This window comes from Bombus pascuorum, chromosome 5 (assembly GCF_905332965.1).
Source record: "Bombus pascuorum chromosome 5, iyBomPasc1.1, whole genome shotgun sequence".
Classification (NCBI taxonomy): domain Eukaryota; kingdom Metazoa; phylum Arthropoda; class Insecta; order Hymenoptera; family Apidae; genus Bombus; species Bombus pascuorum.
The window spans coordinates 16,456,125-16,479,907 of record NC_083492.1 but is presented as its reverse complement, the minus strand read 5'-3'; the positions used below and the strand labels follow the sequence as shown (position 1 = coordinate 16,479,907).

The 23,783-nt window shown below is 37.0% G+C and overlaps 1 protein-coding gene across 3 annotated transcripts in view; it reads right to left on the bottom strand.

Annotated features, from left to right (window-relative positions):
* LOC132906921 (small conductance calcium-activated potassium channel protein) overlaps positions 1-23,783 on the bottom strand; it is a 242,118-nt gene that overhangs the window by 135,280 nt on the left and 83,055 nt on the right. The window contains exon 4 of one of the 3 annotated variants that reach the window (XM_060959557.1): positions 13,813-14,034. The exons of 1 other annotated variant lie outside the window; for it this stretch is intronic. In XM_060959557.1, coding sequence (XP_060815540.1) covers positions 13,813-14,034 — 222 coding nt within the window. The remainder of the gene's footprint in view (positions 1-13,812; positions 14,035-23,783) is intronic. One more of the 3 variants, XM_060959558.1, reaches the window with a different exon arrangement.

Below are 23,783 nucleotides of genomic sequence, written 5' to 3'. Positions count from 1 at the left end.
CCCGACCTCCTTAGGGTTGAGGAAACACTGAACACGATTTTAAGAAGCATTCATTTAATAATTCACGTTGGATCGTTTTTACGCTTTAACCTCGACTGCTATAGTTAGAATGGAAGATTTTTGGCATACAAGGCCATGCCTATTCAGGAATTAGAAGATACTTCACAGCAGATATCGAGTTTTATTGATTAATTTAAGAATTACAATTCTTGAAGAATATATAATTGAATGGTAAGAATGTTGCAAATTAAAGAAGCTTTTCTCACTTGCTATGCTATTTTTATTGTCTTCGATAATAATATGAATAAAACCTGTTGTGTCCATGCTAATGTTTACAAGATATATTAATTTTTCGACAATAATCTTACAGAGCAAGTTTCAACTCTACACGTCAATATGTATCGTTCCAAAATCCTTTTATTGAATAAATGAAGAAGTATGTTTCTCTTTTTGACTAAGTAGAATTTTTGGTTTCAAGTACCACTATGGATTGTTTAAAAAAATTATAATGAACAGTAAACTTTAGGATCCTTATGGTTCAAGCTAAACGGAGATTTTTCGACAACGCGACTTGTATCGTCGTTGGACAGCTGTTTGAGATTGATGGATATTATAGAATACGATTGGTAAGTGTACATTGTATATCAAGGTATGTGTACCGATGGCCATAGAGTTTCATTACACCTTAATGCGACAGGTTATGGATGTAGATGTAATTTTCAATATAAGTGAAAGAAGATACAATGGTCAGTAGGTAAATCAATGTTTAGTCAGACAGTGACAAGGTGTCCGCAGAGATTCCTGAAAAAGACGAATATTTCCGAGAAGAAAAAATAAATTGAGTCAAAATCGAAGAAGCTAAACAAACCAATTTCATTTTCTGTAAACTTTTCAAATTTTATTATTCATCGATGTTCATCAATTGATCAGTGATTAATGTTCAACTTCTCAAAAAATAAATGAATTAGTTCCATGAATTTATTCATCGCAAAAAGGTGGCATAAATAATCGCGACTTTCAAGGTAAATTTGAGAAGATAATATATTTAACACAAAGCCCTTTATAGTTTATGTAGTAAATAATAATTTATTTTTAATATTTCTTTTTGTCTACATTTTTTCCCTTTTTTTTTTTGTAAAGTTTAAACGATTTTTACGTTCGTTTCGCGTTATTCAGTTGTGGTATAAAATGAGCAAAAATTCCTATACCTCACAAAGTACGATCTCGTTCAAAAATCTAAAATATGCATCGTGAACACCATTCTATTGGCCCGTATTCATCGATCGTAAAGTAAGAATGTTAAATTCGCTATTAAATAGGAAAGCCGGGCGTGCTTCGTCCAGCAAACACAGAAAATTTATTCGATTAGTACGCCCTGCTGTATTTTAACTACAAGTGTCACGTACGCCTCGGAATGCAGCATACATACAGCTAGGCCAGTATTTCCAAGCGTGCATGTAATGGAACGTGATGCAGTCATAGCGCTGCATTCGTGCTCCTCTGTTCTCTCTCCATAACCGTACTATTCGCTGACCAAACAGCAACTCATTACGTGTATTTTAACTTGGTCGTTCAGCGACCAACACGTCAATTTTTAATCTCGTATCATTCTGCGATATAAATGTCTCCAGAAATGCGATTAGGTCTACTACTACTAAAATATTTCTCATTTTTTAAAGAAAGAAATCAAGAAATATTCGTATCTTAAATGGTGTTTATCTGAAAATATTCTCCATTGCTTTGTTTCTTCTTTTAAATATGTCTGTCAAAATGTAGCGAAAACTTGCAAATATATGCAATAAGAATTAATGCAACATATGCATCAGTAGCAACGAATGTGTTAAAAAACACAAGATTCGAAACATCAATCAAATCAATGGATATTTCAATATTTGTTTGTAGAGGAAGTTTACTTGAAACAGTATTTGTGAAATGGTCGTACCTAATACTAGCCATTGTTGTTGTAATACTAGCCGTTATTCGGTAAATATTCCTATTGATTGTTGCTCCAATGCGTGCTATTAAGCTAATGAAAATAGCAATTAATCTTTATCAAAAACAGCTGCACAAGCTATCTACTAAAGCAATATGATCTTTTGTTATTTATTTCACTTCGGACTTACTCTCGAAACTTGAACAGCAAAGCGTGTTTATCAATTTATAGCTTCAATTTTTGATTTACGCGTTGAAACTCCATTTCAGAAATTTGTATTATTTATTCCGCTTCGAAATTTTGAATTTATCATAATTAATATATTACTTTGTATAATTTATACGTCATCTGTTGATGTATTTAATTTGATTTATTATTATTTGATTATATATAATCGAATCTGTAGCTTCATATTCCAATTTCTCTTGTAAAACTTCCGTTTAACATAAACAAAGTATCAAATATGAAATAAATTCATTGATACGTTATGGTAAAATAAGTCAGTGACGATTAGATCATGAGCTGTGATCGACGCGCGCTGTGCAACACGCTGTCGTGTCGCAGCCTAGTGCAGTAGATACGACGCTTTCCGGTCAGCCAGTAGTATATCAGGTGATGCGTCAGACTCAGGCACCTTCGTGCTATCAGTGAAACAACGACACGAGCAACCGAACAATAATAACGCGCTGCAACCGCGCACGCATGGCATGGCTTTCTATCGGTTATACGAACTGACTAACAATTTCTCCAACATCATCATTTAACGACGACACGCTGCCACTTGTAACTGTCTTCTTCTGCCGTTTACATTTCGAAGTTGCATGAAATTTAATAAACCCATTCGCATCATAAACAGAATATAGAGTATACACTTATCGTCAAAAGTATATTCTATTACATCTAATCTCACATTTAACAGGAGGATCAATAATGCAATTCATAATTTATTACTTTCCCTGCAAACTTTTTCTACGCATTACAACACGGAAGTCAACAATGTAAATTGACTGAAAAAAATAAATTGGAAATGTGGCGTTGCCTTAATGGAAAATCGATCTTTAATGAGTTGATAGAGCAGATGTATCTATGACTGACTAGAGGCTAGAAAGTTACAAAGTACAACGAATTTCCAGAAATATAAATACTTCGAAGTTTGAACAAGAATTTGAGTTTACGGACGTTTGCACGTGAAATTAGTTTTCCGAAATGTATTATATGCTTTAATTGTAAATGTCAACAGCCCGTCGCTGTTTCTCGAGGTTCGTTTTTGTCGGGCGTTTTGATTTTAACTACAAAGCCCGGCTATGATACTTTGGAAGGGACGTATTAAAATTTCAAGTCAGATTTTATCGTGTTGCTACTCTGTCTTCCTGTCTGACGTTTAAGATGATTAAAAACTATCTTCGTTGTTATACCGTGATCAATTTAATCCATCACGTGTTTCTTCATCCTTCTAATTAATATACGAGTCTTAGTATATTTTGTGGAAAATTTTTTCGTAGATAAACGAAGAGAGGAACGCTGTAACAAATTCTTTCGGAAGATCAATCAGGAAATAATTCGCGAAACAGTAAGATAGCAAAGAGTCAATTAATTCAACGCCGAAATGGAGGATCGTCTGGCCAAAAAGCGACGGGAAAGGAGAGGAATTTATTCTGTGGATAGGCTACTCGAAGTTGTGGCGGTCGCTTTGTCCTCGATAAAGTCTTCGAGTTCCGCCAGGGCGATGCCTCGAGAGACCGTTTCAACAAATCTTTTGTCGTCGCGGCATCGTTCTCCGAGATAATAATCGCGGCGGGGAACTGCAACGACGCAACGAAAAAAAATGAAGATCGTTTGCGGGCAAGAGACTGAGAGACCAAGACGGGATAACAGAGCGTATAAGGAGAAAAGACTCGAGAAAAATCGAGCAGTGGATCGTCGTGCCAAATAAAGTTACATTGGAGGATTGATAGTTATGGTGCAACGACACATTCTGGATCTGCTATGATTTGATTTTAGATAATTATATATTCATTTTTCTGATATGTCATGAATAACTAACCGATAGTATTATATATAAATAACATTAACCGATCCAGCTAATGGTTTGCGAACATCTTTAAAAATGAAATTCCTCTTTTGCTTTTAGTTGCATTAAATTTTTCATATCTTTTCTCGTCCATTATTTTGCGGTGGCGGACGTAACGACGTTGTCTAAGGCTGTTTCATAAAAGATGATGTAATTCGAAGAACCAGATTCTTCATGAATATATCGTGGCTAATAAAATATTTCGTGGTTGCTAAAATTGCAGGAATGAAAAAAAGATAAGGTACAAGCGATGTTCTCTTGACACGGTGGATGGGAATGTACATGAAATTCGCCAAGCCGAGACTTATTGCCAGTCAAGTGCAGTCGTCCGTCGTGCATGCTTCAAATCGATTCCTTCTAGAACGAAATCCTCTTTTAAGAAACTCTAGTACATCGTTTCACACCCACACCTTCTTCCTGTCCCATCAAGATCAAATATCAATCGATAAAAACACAGGTATCAACGAAGATATCAAACTACGCAAAATTTTATAAAAATTATAAATAGAAATAACGACAGGGGATACGTATATACATACACATATATGCCTCGACTCTCAGTCTATTCATCTTTTTTCTTGTCATTCGAGTACGTTGAAATTTTTTCATAAACACACCGATTGAAACATCGACTCATCCAATGCATATTCGTGGATTTCTAGCATTGTTTTCGAATAGCAATCTTATTAAATTTCCACGACATAAGCTTTACTTCTTGTCACTTCGATCCGCTCGCGGATGTGTATGAAAAGTCCTTTATTCCTTCCCTAAACCATCATGAAGCACCGGATTTTTCAGCCAAGGTGGAAATTGCTTTATATTCACCTCCTCGTGACTCTTCGTTTCATCTTTCTTCCGTATTTTCAGACTTCCTTCTCGCGCGAACCCACTCCAAGGCACTTCCCAAATGTATGTCAAATAAAATTAAACGTCAAAAGGAACTGTTGTTCACGCGATAATGAAAAAATAATCTTAACGTCTTGTGTATATTCTATTAGATTTCACCGAACTTTTTAACATTTTAATGAAATAATTTTTTTCCTATATGACTTAATATAGGCGAAATATGTATTAACGTAGATATGTTATTGATTTAAAAATTATATTGTAAGTATATATATGTATAAATTTATACATATCATGGACAATTTTCCAATGTAGCTCACTGAATATGAATTCGTGTTCGAGACTGGTCAGATTACTTCAAACGAAATGTATTATTTAATTCTAAAAAAAAAAAGTAAAAATTTGAATTCCAAAATGTACTAATAATTACTATGTCGTATAAGTTCCCTGATATTTGTGCCAATAATACTCTTTCATGTACAAATTAAATGTCTCTTATTCTATAAGTCTTCTTGAAATCTATATATATAATCTAATCTATAAATATAAAAATTATATAAGTTATTGAATAAACGCGCCAATCATGCTTCGCGCAATTTCGGTAATATATCTGCTACGTTGATACCATCGAGAAGTAATTTGGAACGCTAGCACCTAAATACGGTATCTACTTCAAAATACGTAGTACTACGTATATTCGATACTCTAGTCGTGATTCATGGTCATTCAAGCGATGAGAACTAGAGGATTTTGCGAAGATCGAACGTGAATCGCTGGATACAGTTTGCCAAAGAGTCATCGGATTTACGCTCTTGATCGGCATTACACGAATGGATAGAACCACAGAAACTCGCGAATCTGCGAATAGATCGAAGATTTTTATCGTACTCGTGATTCATGGGAGGCTTTAGCTCGAATTTGGCTGGTATCGCGGTTGCTGAGTAAGTAGAAGATTATGGCGAATCGTGAATTTCCGCAATATAAATTCCGAATGTAAACTTTGACTTGCATGATTTGTCGATGTAATTATTCCTAGTAATCTTTGCCCTTCTAAGTATTCAAAGGTTTGTTCTGCAGAATCGCTGAGAGTTTCGAATTTATATTTACGTGTATAATAGGTTCGTTTGTATGTCTCTTTCTTCCTGTAATATCTTTCTCTTGTGAAAGAATTTTTCAAATATTTAAACAACCAATATTTTGATAATCTCAAATATCATAAATCTGAACGAAACTGTTGTGTTGTAGAAGAAATTTGTAATCTGATTATGTATACAGGGTGATCGATTTTAATGTAGAAATGCGAATTACTGGCAATAGTAGTAAATATGTATAGTAAAGATCCTTGCGAACACTTTAATATTATTAATTAATATTGCGTGAAGAGAGTACATTAGTCGCGATTATCGTTTCATCTGTTAACAGAACCTTAGGTTACGAGATAGTTAGAAGATTGTCGTAGAACGTTCCGTATAAACTTACTTGAGAGTTACAGCTCGGCCAGGAATCGCGCGATTAACAGCTGCAGTTGTGTCATCTGAATTTCATGCGAATTTCAACATTCGTCGTGATTCTCGGTTCGTCTTCCGCGATCGTGTGAATCCGCACTTTACGTGAGCTCGTAATTTCACAAACCGCGTAGATTTAAACGTCCAACGTAACACTAATAAAACAGCCAGGATACGTGATTGAAACACTTGTATCGGAAGAAAATAAATCGTTAAACCAAATAAAAACCCCGAGGATAGTATAAATCAACGGATCGTAAATCGTTGCCACAAATTTTTTAGTAAAATACGAGTAAAAAAGAAAAAAAGACAAGTAAGAGAAAAAATCATACGACCATTTATTTTGCAAGTGTCCTATAGTTCATGTAGCGCGATTAAGCTAGCAGGTATAGCCTGTTCGAAATTTCGTATTTCCACGATCGCGATTAATCAACAGCGGAATTCATTACATTTGCTTATCTAGACAGCGATTAACGAATCAATTAATTACGATTGGATGGCGCTCGCGAGTAGTTTAAATGGCGATTTCATGATCCTATCGATGATCATCGTTCTATTCGTACATATTCTGCGCTGTTTAATCAATTTATTAGTGAAACACGGTCATTACTACATGATAGAAAAAATTAATATTATACTGGATTATTTGGTTAAATAACATTTCGTATTCACTTCTTCTGTTTTAAATTAGAGTTCGCATAAATTATCTCTTGAATATTTCTAACTAACAAAATGTATATAAATTATTATCTCTCTGTAAAGGTGAAGTGTTGGTTTACACCCGAGACCGTATGAATCAAAATATAATTGACTGGATATTACATCTCTCGCTACGAATCAGTCGAACTTTGTAATCTGTGCACGCATTCCAATTTCTCTCAAATAAATGTCGCGGGTTTCACAGAGGTTTTTATCTACAACCATCAGCTTTGCTTTATAATTCTCTCATGTATCATATTTTACATATTCTACATAATTCCACTTATATCAACTCCGATCTGGATAACCAAATTATTCCATGTTCGTAGCAAAATTAATGGCAATATAATTAGGTTAGCATTACACCTCCAGTTATAAGTATTTCCACCAATTTCTGTTAATGAGATGCTACGGATTAATGGGAATTTTTTTATTGATCATCGTTGATTTGACTTCGCACAATCTTTATCTCATATCATCAATTAAAAATTATTATAAAAATTATTTCTTCGTATTCGTAAGGAAACCAATCAAAGCTTAATCGATGTAATATTACAAACTAATATTTGCACATATCGATCGCAATTGCATATATCTGTATATCGAATTTCTCCTTTATATTCTTAATAGAATGTAATCAACTTAATATTACATCCTTCGCTAGGAATAAGTCTAATTTCGAAATACCTTTAATATTCCAATTTCCCTTATGCACAAGTCACAGATTTTAAACGAAATTTTTATCTATCGGTCTCGTTTCGCCATCCATGTTCCATATCTTCCGCACAATAGAGCGTTGCAACATACGCACATCCAATAAAACCTGAAAGCAGCCTACAACCGACACGCGTTTTTCCAACGTTTACCTACAGACTGCGTAATATCGGCACGAGAAACACTATTTCGTGGTAAGATGATCAGTCAAAATTAACCGCGCCATTAAACCTTACAATGTTCCTGGCCTGTGTATTGGCCCAAGTGTTAATTGCTAGATAAACGTATTTTTAGAACGGCATTCTGCCAGAGGACAATCATAATTCCCTTATCTCATTCATGCGTCGTATTACGCGAACTTGGCGATTTATTTTACGACCAGAAGCGGCGCTGTTTAACGGCTATGCTGTCGTTAGGAGGCAAAATCGTAACGATCCATGAACGAGGTCCGATAGAAACTGCTGGTAACGTAGCAGAACGTAGGGAGAGGGAGAGGGTGAATATTAATTACAATCATTACGCGGAAACATGCGAATTAATACGACGAATCAATCAGTTACGAAGATTTAATGTCTACGACATAATTTGATCCTCTACGACTTGTACACTTGCTCTGTACACCGCTACCGTCACGTGCAATTACACCCTTGGACAAAAAGATAGCACATGTGTGCTATCATTAATTTCTCATAGATAGAGTCCGAATTTCCCAAGTTTGACGAATGGCATATAAACAGTACCTTGTAGTAATAAGGTATATGAGCTTGAAACTGTATCTTCGCTATTCCTCTTGTATTTATCAACAATGATTGTGAAATCCGGTCGGCGAAATGATAGCACACTTTCAAAAGTTGTAGTGTTTATTATCTACTAAATTGTACAAAAATAAAAAACCTTTTAAAATTTAATAATGTGTGGATCCTCCCTTATTCTCCACCACCTCCAGCATTCGTTTCGGCAAAGAACGATATAGTTTTCTAATATAATCCAGCGATATATTTCTCCATTCCTCTTCAAGGCACTTTTTTAACTGATTAATACTTTCAAATTGCCTATTTTCTCTATAAACGGCATTGCTTAATTTACTCCAACAGTTTTCGATTATGTTTAAATCGGGGGAGCATGCAGGCCAGTCCAAAACTGCAATATTTTCTGTTGAAAAATATTCTTTCACAACCTTAGCGGTGTGAACTGCAGCATTATCTTGCTGAAAAATAAAATCTTGTCTCGCAATATGTGTTGCGTACTTTGCAATTTGATTTTGTATCAAATTACGATAGGTTATAGCATTCATCTTGCTGCGAATTGATATTAAATCAGTCTTTCCGTTATACCCAATACCTGCCCAAAGCATAATGCTACCTCCACCCATTTGACGCCGTATTTGTGACAATTTTTTTTTTCTTACATCATGATAGTAAAAATTGAATCCATCTGGGCCATCTAAATTAAATCTTTTTTTATCTGTAAATATAACTTTCCTCCACTTCTTGTTCCACCGTATATGTTCTTTTGCAAAATATAATCGATGCTCCTTGTGAATCTGCTTTAGAGCTGGTCTTCGTTTTAATTTCATCCGCTTTATGTGCGCGGATTGTTGTAGTACACGTCTGACATTCCGAGGATTAGTTTTTACGCCAACTTTTTCTGCAATTTCACGTGACGTGAGAAGCGAATTTGACGCGGCACGTAAAATTGCACGTTTTTCACGAGTACTAATCGCGGAAGGTCTCCCACTGCTTTTTTTTGTTCCATAATTATTTACATCTTTCAGTAAATTATAAATGACTTTCCGACTTCTACTGAGAACTTTTGCAATTTTAGAAATAGTAAAGTTTTCTTTCTTTAATTTCAAAACTGTTTGAATCTCTTCACTATTTAGCTGTTTTCCACGTCCCATTGTTTGAATCGAAATTTGTAAGGTTTCTAATGAAATTCTTCTACTTTTCACTACGTCTACACCACTCAGAATACACAGAAATACTAAGGAATGGAAACAAAATGCTTGGTGTGCTATCATTTCGCCGACCGGATTTCACAATCATTGTTGATAAATACAAGAGGAATAGCGAAGATACAGTTTCAAGCTCATATACCTTATTACTACAAGGTACTGTTTATATGCCATTCGTCAAACTTGGGAAATTCGGACTCTATCTATGAGAAATTAATGATAGCACACATGTGCTATCTTTTTGTCCAAGGGTGTACATCGCGTTTATTCATCGATCCATCGAAGTGATTTCCCGCCCCTGAAAATGTTGGTGTGCACGCAGAAGGGAGTTAATTGTGTTTACGTTGATTTATGTTTATCTATCGATATAGTAGGTCAGCGCTTTTACTTTTTATTATAATTGCTCTGTTTGAACAGAATTTATGCTGGCAATTTCTATTGCTTTATATTCTTAGAGACTTTATTTTGCTATAAATGTTCTCTTACTATTGTTTTATTTAAAAAGAACATTTACATAGATAGGACTGCATGAAGAATTTCGTTGTAGCAACTTCCTAAACTTTTTTTTTAAATAAATATTTGTATTGCTTTGTAAAATATCTCATAGATCATTTTTAGCTTTTCAACTTTCATGCATCTAAATGCACATTTGTTACCATTCAGTGATGCGTGACTCGTAAAACTCGTTTATATGTTTCAATCTAATTGCTGTACTTTCAGAGTTTAATAAATAAAACGATTGTTCTGTTCATGTTCGGCTATTAATATTGTGGATACAGCAGTGTTTCGTCGAATTTCCTATAGACTTCCAATCGTAGAAGCACGTTCACAACCTGTTCAATTATCCAAGACATCGTTTAAATGCCAGTAGCAGAACTCGCTTAATAACAACGTGGATCGCGGTATTCGGCTCGTATCGTAACGATATCACGATGCAGATTGTGTCACTGGTACACAGCTGGCTGGAGTCTGCCACGATTAGTAATTTCATTTTACTTCGTATGATAATATCGTGAAAGCTCTTTCGGCTGATCTCGATACGCTTCGCAAACTTCGGGTTACGTATAATTAAGTTGGCTGTAGAAATTGATACTGAAATACTTGAAAATTTATGGAATGCGAACTGTCTCGAACGCGCTATTTAAATATAGATTGTTCAAACGTTGAATCTTAAATGCACAAAATATAATATTTAAAATATTATAATTTTCTAAATTTTGAGAAATAATAGTGGAACATGGAGAGCATTATTTTCGTCCCTTACACAATTTCTTTTATTATTATAAATTATTATTATTATTATTATTATTATTAGTTATTACCTTATTGTTAGAATATTTCTCAAGATTGAGAAAAATACGAAAAATATGAAAAGTAATATTAGTAATGTCCTTAAATTTATTTATAGCTAACAATTATTATTTTAAATTCAAATATTTTCTTGATCGAGATCAAGTAAAATTTCCAAAGTTCCTGCAAGAATCGATGAACATAGCGCTTGCGGGAATTAATCTACGCGCAGAAGCTGTAAAAGGCGAATCGAGGCGTGGATAAATTTTCCAAGATAAATTTAACGCTGGAAGGCTGTCCGCTCGTCGAGCGAAACTAACATCGAAACGGGCCTTCCGGAATCGTTCGCGCTCAGAGAGACGCGTTGTAATTTACCAGAGGCGCGTTTCGACCGTTTCCAAAAGCGTAAGCGCGCCATTTGTTCGTGCCACTGTTTCCGACCGGTGAACCGGTGAAAAGCGCGTAGCAAACGAGCCAAATTGTCGTCGTTCGCGAAGCAATAATGTCCATCTGAATTTTGATCGTTGTCGATAGTAGATGGATGAATTCGTGCTGACAGGCCATTTTTTCGTTCGAAATTGAAAGACTTCGATTGAATTGAAAATCATATTTTTGTGTTTTATAACTTTCTACAGGTTATCCAACGTAGGTTTCTTTATACTTTGGTTTTGAGCTAAGTGGGATTTAGAAGCCCCTTAGAAAAATAATTTCTATTCTTCTTCTAAGATTAAAATAGAATTTAAGTAACATCTCCTAATTAATTTTCTACACGAATCAATTACTAACAATTCTAGGGCATCTAAGATGAAAGAGGCAGGGAAATCAGGCTTAACGTTTGTGTGAGACGCGAGACGCTAATTTTCCGTTATATGCCTCGAAGCTTTGTAACATGTCTCTGTATACGGAGTAGAAATTCACGATCGTAAATCTGGCATATGCGGCGGGCTAAGTTAGTTCGATAAAGAATGCGCGGAAAAAGGGAAGTGCATAAAGAAAACGTATTTCACCAAGCACGATATTAAACTTCGTTGTTCGTGCTACTGTATTCAAGATACGCGATTCTGTGATTTCTTTTAGGCAAAAAGGGAGAAAGAGAGGGCATGCTGCTACATCGTGGGCGGCAAATAGCAGTCTGACTACTATGCAAGATCAAGAAGCAAGAAATTCGTGGGGAAGTAAAGATAAGACGGTTTCGAGATGGTAACTAATGATTTAATTGCTTGTTTAATTCCGTAGAGATTTGTTTTCCTTCCCTTTCCTTTACTTTTCCTTCTTTTATTTCTTCTCTGCTATCACTTCGCAGCTTCGACTGCTTTCTTTACTTTTTTCCTTTTCTTTTCCGTTTCTCTCTTATTCGTTAATTACGAAATTAGTTAAATAATATACTATTAACATAAAAAAATACCTAATTTTATAATTCTTTCAAGAAACCTGGTTCGCTTGTTATGAAAATTATTAAAAAATCGGTAAAATTCCCATCGTGCTTTTCGAAAAAAAAAAAAGAAAGAATACAAACAGACAATCTTCTCCTAGTATTCCATGTCTCGATTATTTCGTTAAAAGTAGATGTATATTAATCACGTACTAATATTATTTCAAGGAAACAGCAGACATCCTCGACTCCGATCGATGCACAGTCAGAGTTTGCGAACTATGCTGACGGAAGTTGGTACATAATGTAACCTCAGCGACGAGTACATAAAAGTTATTTCATAAATGCGCGCTAGTGAACTTATATAGCTACGATTTCGATTAATTGAAAGAAACTCTTGATTCCTCGAAAACGTTTTAATAAATTTTAATTATATAACGGGGAAAAATGTAGTTCCTTATTAAACCGTCTTATCTTTCGTTCGTTTCCGACGAAAGTTTAATAAAGGGGAACGAAACGGCACTTCGGATTCTTCGTTGGCGTTTCTTCCGATATATCGGCCATCAGGTTCGAAGAATGCAGGTCATGGCTGGGTGAGAGATAGACCTAAGGTCTAGGTTCGTAAATTGGTTGCAATACTTCATAGCGTGACGGTGAATAGTGGGTGAGAGGCATGTTCTATAGGTCAGTGACGCTAACTACGGTGCTCGGACACATAATCGCACGTACGCACAATAAAATGCATGCTGCATTAATATCGCGCGTATCCTCGAGCGTCGAGGTTAGGTTAGATCGGAACGATTTCACATACCGGAATTCGATTCCCCTCGCGAGGATGCTAACGACGCTGGGTCGAATTGTTCAGATACGATCCTTTTATCCCCGAGACAAATCCAACTTTTGCTCCTATCGTCGAAAATGGAAGGTCGTGCCGCTCTTCGACGTCATTTAACATCCGAGCAGGGAAATCTCGAGAAAATTAAACGCGTTATCGTTTTTAACTTCGGTAACCGAGTTCTTTTGGAATCGAGTAGCTTCGTCTTTAAATGTACTTCCAGTCTCTTATTGATTACCAGCTATCACCATCAAATTTGAACGAACTACTTAACCTAGCACGTTGTACATAAATTTTACTTAACTCCTTCGACGCAAATTCTATATTTCAATTGCCAGTAATTAAATCCTAACAATTTTTCAAAATTCCCATTTAACCCATCTTAGTGTCAGCAACGTATTGTCGAAGTAAAAGTGAAATAAAAGTGATGCTTCTAAAGCTAACATTCCAAAAGAACGCAATCGACTCGACTCTCGATCCGTGCGTGTGTACGATGCAAAATTGTAACTAATCAAAATTGCAAATAATCGTGTATAATACGGGTGGTTAAGATAGATCAGGCATTACGGCTTAGTCGGAAGTATCGTGCCCACCGTCTTGACGTAGTTGACGGTCTCGGCGGTCGCCTCGGTGAGGGCCCTTCGTAGCCGTGAACGTCGGACCTGCGACAGCGTACGTGGACAGAGTACGACGCCCTGGGCACCCTGTGAACCGGAACCAGAGCCTGAACCGGAACCGGGGCCGGGTACCGCAGCGATGGGTGGCGGAGGCGTCGTCGGCATTGTCGTCGACGACGATTTGCACCACCAGGGGAACTGGGCGTGTTTTTAACACGTTGTTATTCCACACTGACAGCACTCTTATAGCATACTTAGACACAGTAGAGAGAGTGGTAAACAGGTGCAGTGGTTGACGAGTGACAATAGACAAGGCTATGCTCTATATGGATCACACGAGAAGAGACAAAGTGTTCTGATACGAGACGACTTAAGGAGAATGATCTATGCTTTGGTCAGACAGACAGAGCGTTCTCCTAAAAGTGTCTTTAATTTCAAATAACTACAAAGGCAGAAGTTTTTCTATATTCTTAAGAAATATATCTTTTATGTATACATAAAAATGTTTAATAAATAAATTTAATAAATAATAATTAAATTTGTAAATATTTTTTACAAATTCTAAACACTCCCGCCAACATGATTATTTGAAATTAGAGACACGTTTGTTAGAACCTGTCTATCTTACAGTGATCGACTAAGCATTGATTTCTCCTTTTAAATCATCCTTGTACAAGGTGACTCGTTCAGCTTGACGACAAGCCACTGGTAAACGGTCTGTCGTGCGAGAAGAATACATGTACAGATTGTCGAAACAAGCTTCATCACGCGAAGTACTTCACTCCGGAAATTCCCAGAATTACAAGATGGTTCCAACGAAAGTTCGACGCTTGTAAAACCGTGGAACTTTCGTGGAAACTGTTTATGGAGGAAGAACGGAAGAAATATTTCGGTTCATAAAGTTCTGCAGCCGGAACTCGGTAATTCATTCGCTCCTTTATTCCCGCACGACGAGCGGCGTACCAAAGCGGCTGATGGTTGAATATCACCCAGTGCATCGTATGAAAGCCAGAGACAGAGAGAGAGACAGAGTGGGAGAAACGATCATAGAGACAAAAGCAGACACGTGTACAGTGTACAATCTTGGAACGCGTTGATCTCGATTCTACATCTCGTCCCTCGTCAATCCTTCTCTAGGCCTGTCTTTCTTCACTCTTTGAACACTATCAATGGTTGGCAAGGTAGGTTTCGATATAGGTGGGCGAGCAGCAGCTAGTGGAAACGATGTAACTCGAGTACAAAAGCGTATGAAAGAACTTAATGATCCTCTACGTCATCTACGAAGGCTGACCACTACTTTTTTTTTTCGCTAGACTCGGTCGCTACTGTCGCTAGACTAAAGGAACTTCGGTTTCGAAACTAGTTCTACCAGACCAGATCTCTCTGCGAATGGGGGTGATGTACTCTCTATGGGTGGTGGGGTTGGGTGCTGCTGGCGACGTTGGTGGGGGACACTGGCGAACAATCGAATGAGAAGCTCGTCAGGATCACAGTTATTTTTCCGGGCGTGCAAGCGCCACGGGTGACCCGGTCCAAAATCGGAGCTTAGCGATGCAAAAGAACGCTAATGGATGATGCGAGCAGATGGTGCACCGGAAAATTGATGATGTTATTCTTACCGCGTTCTACTTAAAGGTCTGCCAACTACGTTCGCTATCTACTTTACGTTCACGTGGGCGATGACTTGCGAACAACACATACAAGTCTACTACAGAGAGAAAGAGGAGCAGCTGGATGGAAGAGAATTCGATGGTCATCGAACCAGAGAGAATACATCAGATGCTACACGATGCTGTTGAAGGGGGGCTACTGTGTCGCGTGTGGACATTTTGTATCGTTGGTGAAATTTCATTGGCCGATCATAGGGAAACGGATTTGAGGAGTTTCCTCTAATCTCATCCGATTGTTGTTAGCCTGCCGGCGCCGAAACTCGATCCGAAAGCTAAGCCGATTGGAAGCCACGTCTCCGGATAGCTTAATGACCGATTCGTACTACGAAGCTCCGACTATTTGCCAGCTAGGGATTTACCGAATGTGTTCGATCGATGAATTATTGCGTTCATCCTACGACGAATAAATGATGTTGCCATGATGGAGAAGCTTGTTACACAATAGCCCTTCGTTAACTGGTCATAGATAAATATTTCACTCATCTCCAGATGAAATATCTCAGAAATTAATTTCTCGCCAATATTTTGCAAATACATATTCTGTTTATTATTTCTATGAAATAATTCAAAAATATGAAGTATCTCACAAAGTAATTTCTTGCTCAAAATATTTAGACGAAATATCTCGTATCTTAATAGTCCTAACGATACGGATCTCGAATCGTAAAACATAACGTCGCACGAACGATATCGTGTGGCGGAATACCTCGTCCATAATTACGAAGGCAATTGGAAAAATTAAATTTCGACCAGTTAACGCGACACTACTATGTCGAGAGGCTCGTTGTAGCGAGATAATTATCGAACTTCTGAGGAACTAGTTTAGCGTATACCTTGCGAGACACAAGATTATGGCTGGGCGGTTGACTGTAAATTACACCGTTAACGGGAAACGTGATTACGAAAGGAGAAGGCCGGACCGTGTAAACTTGCGGAAAATATTAGGTTCGACGAAGTTCGGTCGAAGATTACGCTGATGCCGTGGGAATCCGGGTCTCCAATAGCGCGGCTACTTCGCTGAAATCCGCAAAACTGCAGACTTCGCTGGGAGTGGCTGTTACGAGAGCGACTCCGCGGAACTGCTTCGAACGCTACCGCTCTACGGAGAAATCTATTCAAATGTATTGGAGTCACTTTAGACGCCGATCTCCATTATCGAGTTGACTTGATCGGGTGAAAGATTGGCTTTGCGGTTGCTTCGATCTGGCGCCACGTTGTAATCGAATCGAGGTGTTTCCGTATGGAGGGGTGGGAAAGTTTCGCGAGGAATGGACTTCTGGAAGAGATTTGTGCCAACCCGTTTGGTTTCGTTAATTAAAGACGAGTTGATAGACTGACGAGTGGCGAAAGTTTCGAATCACGAGAAATAGATCTTTGGAAGAGCAGCGTGCCAACCGCAGTATCTATATTTGTAATTCAAGCTGTACGATTCTTTTATGTATCTTGTTACTTATACACCAGCTTAAGAAAATACTCGATAACTCGTAGAAACCTTTTATATGTTATGTATGAAGCTCTTTGAAATTTTTAAACTTTCTGCATAGTCACAAAAGAATTAACCAACACCAAGTATTAAGTAACCTATTAATTACGAGAAAATGACTAATTAGTACACAATAAAAAGCTAGTCTGAAAAATTTACAAATATTAAACAATTAAGATAAATGGAATCTAGTACCTACTCAGAATTTCCTGCTCAACAATCGATTATGTCTCGCTGCACTCAAAGATAAATATCGCAGCTTCTGGCAAGTGGAGACCTCAAGATGAGGATCGAAAGAATCTAAGGCGATCATCTAAGAGAGTTCGTGTCAGTGAACTATCTACAGCGCACAAGTTACCGAATCAATGCTGTTGCAACGATTTAACTTTTTCTTTCGTGGTTGGCACTCAGACGAATCGCGACCGATCGAGGATACTCCAACGATATTCCAGACGCGATTAGTTAACCTTTTTTGCCTATAACCCCGAATAATCGAGGTTACGAGGATAATCGAGGTTAACGGCCTGTGACATTGCCTTTATGACTAAGGACTAGTCGAAAAGTAGTCTTTACGAACATAGAACCCCATCCGAGGGTTGCTTCCCTTCGACTAAGACCATTTCCTTGGGCGAGAATTGGGGTGGCTTGTATAACATTATTGGCTTTATTGCCTTGGTGTACATGTTTATTAGATTTTGTATTTCTTGTCCAACCTTTTTCACACACTAACGTCGTACAATTACGAATTTATCAGCTTCATCAAGATTAATTATTCAGTCTCTAACAAATGAAATCTTAGTCGTACACTCTAATATCGAAATTATACAATTTTCCGAAACTACAATTGATCATTTCCATTTCTGACAACGAGACTTGGAAGATGTACGGTACATTTCAATTAAACTAAGTAATTTAATCATGTTTGATTTAATTTTTAAATCTTTCGCTAATAAGATTTCTGACTTATTGGTATGTCTTAACCCCTGAGGAAATTTAATATTAAAATTGAAACATTTCTACAAGTTATAAAGCTCAAACGTATTATGCCTGGACAGACATAAATGTACGATGGTACAACGTGTTTGCTATATCTAGCAAATGCATGGCAAACTTTTCGTACCATAGTTTCCAGACACAAGAGAATGTTCCACCGCGTCTATTGGAACCGGGTCGTCTGACGGTGCTGCATCCTAAATATTTGAAACTGAAACTGCTCGTCTGTTTCCGAAAGTGCAATATACTGACGAGTAACTGGAAGTTCTGTGGCACCGGGATGTTTGTCGATGATTTCCGCAATGAAATTTGTACAAGGACGCTCGTCATCTGCTCATGAAGCGCCTTAATGTTTCTACATAGTAAACAGAATATCTGTTCTTCGCGATAATCTTTACCGAGAGATTAGGTAGTACTATTCATTTACTCTCGTTATTAATTCGTAACTTCTGTCTTCTAAAAGGTAATACAACCTAATAATATTCTTATAATAAATCACCCTTGGAAACTAAACAATGATATATTCGTAACAAAATATACTAAACACGCTACATCAAAGCTGAAAGTAAAGCACGACAATAATTAGTATCGCGTTCTCAGCTTTACCAAAAACTAATACTATTCGTTTTTAATATATTTTAATAACAAATATATTACTAGCTTGTAATTAATAACAAGTGAGCGAAACAAACTTTCTTGTCCTTTTTTTACTATTTTGAACATATATCAATCATAACCACTAGACTGAGGGGAGCTAACGTTCTAAACAATGCTTGCGAAAGCGACTAAACATCTAAAAATCTTTCCGAGAGAAAAAGCACAGAAACACAGAGAATCGAGAAAATAGGCCTAATCAACTGAAACCTCAAGCTGGCTTTCAATAAAAGAACCGTGACACGTCGCATACCATTCATTGGCAATCAAAACCTCTATCAAAGGAGACAATAAAAAGGAAACGCTCAACAAAAACATTCCGAACTCCTCCACTTCGTTTTTATAACAACGAAGGTGAAAGTGATCGTTCCTTTCATTAAAGTGTTTCCTGTCGACGATTAAATGCCGAGAGTGACCTATTTGATCCCTTTTTTTCCTCTCACTACGCGTAATGGAAAAGTAAAAAAAAAAGGTATAGAGGAGAGAGAGAGAGAGGAAGAAAGAGAGGAACGTAGGCGACTGATTCACGAACGGTTTTCATCCGATCCCTTTTAATGAGAGGCTTTCAATAGAAGAAAGGGAAATTGATATCGACCTTCGACGAAGAGACTCTGCAAATTGCCAATTCTCGTTCATTATTTCCTCGGTCGTCCACGTAAGCGAGATGCTACATGGCCGAACGTATTATTGACACTACCATCACGAGACATGTCATATTATATTTTGATTTCACTGGGCTGAATAGTAATTCAGTTGCAATCGATGAATTTATAGGCGACCAAGTGCTTCGTGACAATTAGTCTCCGTGAATTCTGAGAGTTCCCTTCTTCTCGCTATTAATGAAATTACGAATAGAATCATTGATTTTGTTCGATTGGCAAATACATCAATTTTAATTTAATTAATATTGTTTCATTCTTATAGAATTGCAAATTATAGTCTGATAACGTTTTCGTCGATGTTTGGTAACTATAGAACAAGATGAAATGCGAGATGCCTTGATAGACGTGTGTTCATCATCATTCACTTGAACTTCCTTCGATGAAAACTTCATCAGACAGTTCGCTTGAACTCATGTCAAAACAATACGATGGAAAAATATAATGAGCGTGATTTCTGTTGACTTTCGGACTTCTAATTCTCTCCTGATAAACAGAAATTTACGTGTTAGGTCTCGGTTATTGTCAATTATTCATATTATACGTATAATTGAACCACAGATATTTATAAAAATTTATATTTTTGTAAACACAACTGAAAGAACAGTACTCTTAACGATTATCATTATACCAAGCAATGCTTCAAACTGAAACAAGGAAAATAAAAATTCTAAAACTAAGATTTTAAAGACAACTAGCAAGATTTTTAGAATATAGTTTTCTAAGCATAAGTCTATCTAGTAACGAGAGAAAAATTTTAGGATATTGAAAGTATCAGAGAATTTCACTCGTCTTCGTGACGATAGAGATAATAGAGCGCAAAAAGACAAACTTCTATTGCGCAAGTAACAAGAAGATATCGATCAAGGACTAAATCCGTGGTAAAGTGGTTCAGAGGTAGCGAGTCCTCGTGTTCATTTTAATCCTATTCTTCCCATGCCCCCCATACGTCCTAGAACCGCCGCCCCAAACCGCGTGGCTTGCGAAACGCGTGACAAAAACTATTCTCAGTTACGAACCATTACGAACGAAACACAGGTTTTCTGTTATCAAATTACACGAACGGGAACACGTCGAAAATTTTGTTTCTTTGTGCGGCGACGCATTCCAATCACGTAAACTGCTCGAACAGAAACCAGTTACCCAGAAACTAAAATGTGCTACAGTTTCCCTCCATTCCGCGAAGAGAGGGAACATTGTCACGAAAAAAATTTAGATTGGGTTCTTTTCCTATCGGATTCCATTTCTTCTTTGCACTTTTATTAAAAGTAATCTGGAGAATTTTTATGAAAATGACAGTGTTAGATTTTCATTGCCGTCGTTTACGATATGATGAGACAGGGATTTTTTGGTGTCTCTTTTGTATATTTCTTACATCTGGTTTCATATTGTCGACACCAATTAGTAGATATTGCTTAAGTAAGGTTTTGTATATTCGTTTAAGTGTAATTATTCCGTCTTTTACGATCTAATTCTCCGAATCCCAACTGTTTCCACCGAGCATTTAAATTCCTAAATCAATTCAAGTTAAATCGTTTCGATGCCATATTATTAGATTTAATAGACAACTTTCTCGAAGAATGGCACAGTGAATTTCGATTGCCAGACCGTTTTGCATGCATACGAGTACGTCGGCGTACACATATTCTGCACGTGCGAATCGCATCGCGTTCATCTCTCTGATAATCATTATCTGAAGAAATAGAGCGGAGAAAGGAGCACGATATCTTCAGTGAGGCATCAAGCCCAACAATAGTCGGATTATTTGATCCATGGATCAAAATGCACGATTAAGCCTCGGCAATCGATTGAAGTTGTCTCCACGAACTTTTGTTATATAGTCGGTCGCGTTACTCAGGAAAATTTACTGTGGAAGGCATGAGCAAATCGTCAAGCAATTTCTTCCGGTCGATCGTCGAATTTAATCCAATCGGAAATTCGTTTGAGTTTGATGCAATTGGAATTGTTTGAATGTACTCACTTTTGCAAGAATAATGTAATCTGTCAATTTAAGTAAATGCTGTACCTGTAATTTTTGTGTTACTTTCTGCTGCTAATTAAACGAGTAGCTTTTTAAATATTGCTATTATTGTTAATTAATTATAAAATTAAATATTATTATTTTCAAATTTTCTTACTTAAATAATGGTTACTTGTAAAGAAGTAAAAGGGGTGTATTGTACAGTATGTGATATTTGATTCACCAAATTGAAGGGTACACTTATAATAATAAAAATATAAAAATTCTTAACAAGTAACGAGTAATATATAAATTCAAATGTTGAACAAGTAGAAAACATCGAGATGTTAACACAATTATCACAGTTCAAGAATAAGGGATGCAAATGTGTTTTTACAAAAGTTTTCCAAAGTTCGAGTTCCTTGAAAACTCGAGAACTACTAACGAAGTGTATCTCGAGGTGTGTAAGTAGTGGTCGTTATGGTAGGGTGTACAGGAAATCAAAGTAGCAACTTACGAGGGTGGAAAATTGGAGTTGGTCGTATGACTTCGTCAAAAGATTTGGCTATGCCGTGGCATTTTTACCAAACTTTCGTGTTGCGAAACTTTCTTAATGTTTTAAAATATTCATGACAGCATCCTTGATATTTTAAAAGAAAAGCGTGACAAAATTTGAAATCGTGCACAGTTCGATGAAGATCTCTTACGTGAAGTATTTTTCTAAATGTAACTGGAACATTCGCAGCCTTTTCTTTCTTATTGTCGCATTCTCCGAAATGGATAAAATTTATTTGTACTAGAGATGCCAGGAATCATCTTAAGTGCATCCCAATAGATTTTGAGCGCACACGAAAAAGAAGTCCCTGAAGGAAGGCGTGCTAAAGATCGTCTGCACGCGATAAAAACGTAAAAACTGCTGTCCTTGCTTTTAAAGTCCCGGACTCCATCCGCTTCATTTCCCAGGACGCAGTTGGACCGACAAGGAACACGTGTACCGTTTCAGATTTACAACTTTACCGCTGTCATTATCACCGCGCGATATGAAACTCCACAGATTTTGCCCTTCCATCCAAACTTTGACGATTTCACACTGATATACAATATAACTTTGTTGCGTATGAGAAGAACATAATAACAGCATTAGACATATTTCTGGTGAATGTACGTTACGAACAAATGCTCGAATATGTCACGTGTTTTACGAGTTCGGAGATATTTTCTACAAAAATTGCAATTTACATTTTTACAGTATTTAAACGTAGAAGTATCGCATTTCATTAAATTAATCAATATCGTTATGTAATTTAATAAATGTTTTTAGAAACGTGTAGATTGTTATTAGAATATTAACGATGGTTGACATGTATCTAGCATTCTATTTTACAAGAAAATGCGACCACAGTTAAGGATCGACGGAAAATCATCGTGCGCAGTAGAATAAGTCAGCCATAATTCAGACGCGATCGCGTCAGCAAATTCCGTGGGTTACAAAAATGAAAACTAAGTACCAGCGCGATAAGCGCGACCCTCTACAAGGAAAGGGCGCCAAATATAGGATACTATACAGCACTAAAATGCCATAAATCTTGTTCATCCCCAATCAAGTGGACGCTTCGCTTCTATATGCTCGCCACAGTACCAGCCAATTTTTCCCCGAAAATAAAACGAACTGTACTTCGTTCAGATTCATTAACTCGAACGTACTGTTATTGAAAAATTCTTTTCGACCGTCAATCAAAAAAATGTAGATGGCAACAAAATGAAAAAGTGGCAGGAGAGAGACATATAGATAGAAAGAGAGAGAGGGAGAGAGAGAGAGAGAGAAAGAAGAAAAAATAGAAAATGCGAAGAGTTAGTCATGACACGAAAAAAGGGTCTCAATTATCTCTCGTGTCACGGTTGTACGTCGCGAACCTTGGCGCACGACATGCAGGAGCATGATTATAATCCGCTGGCTTCCGGCCAAAATCGCATACAAAGCCCGCTCTTCTGCTTCTACTATCCCCGGTTGCCCTAAGTGTCCGTACGATACGAAACGTTTCGTCGCATCGAAGAGAGATAATTAAACTAACAATGTCGAGATCTCACTTGCCCGCTGCTCTCTTCCTCTCCTCGCTTCTTCTCCCTTTTCGGATTTTTTTTTTTTTTTTTTTTTAGTTTTTGTGCACTAGATCTCATTTAATGACGACGAGAGATTCGTTTCGTGCTCGTCAAAAATTAGACTCTCGGCAATAAGCAAATTGCCTGCTCTTCAGAATTGTACGTCTTTCCGCGAATGCGGATACAGAGATGACGTTTTCGCCACGTCGTAGGTTTCCTACTTGGCTACATGAGGATTTTTGTCTGCTTTAATACCAAACGCGCTATTTTACTTACACCGGTGGATATATTATTTCGATAGAGTAGTATATACTTCGATATAGTAATCTTTTCTATTTTGATAGATTTTGATTAAAAAGTATCGAAACGCAAAAATATTCTGAACCTACTTTTTGAAATTCTTAAATTTCATGAAACACTTCCATATG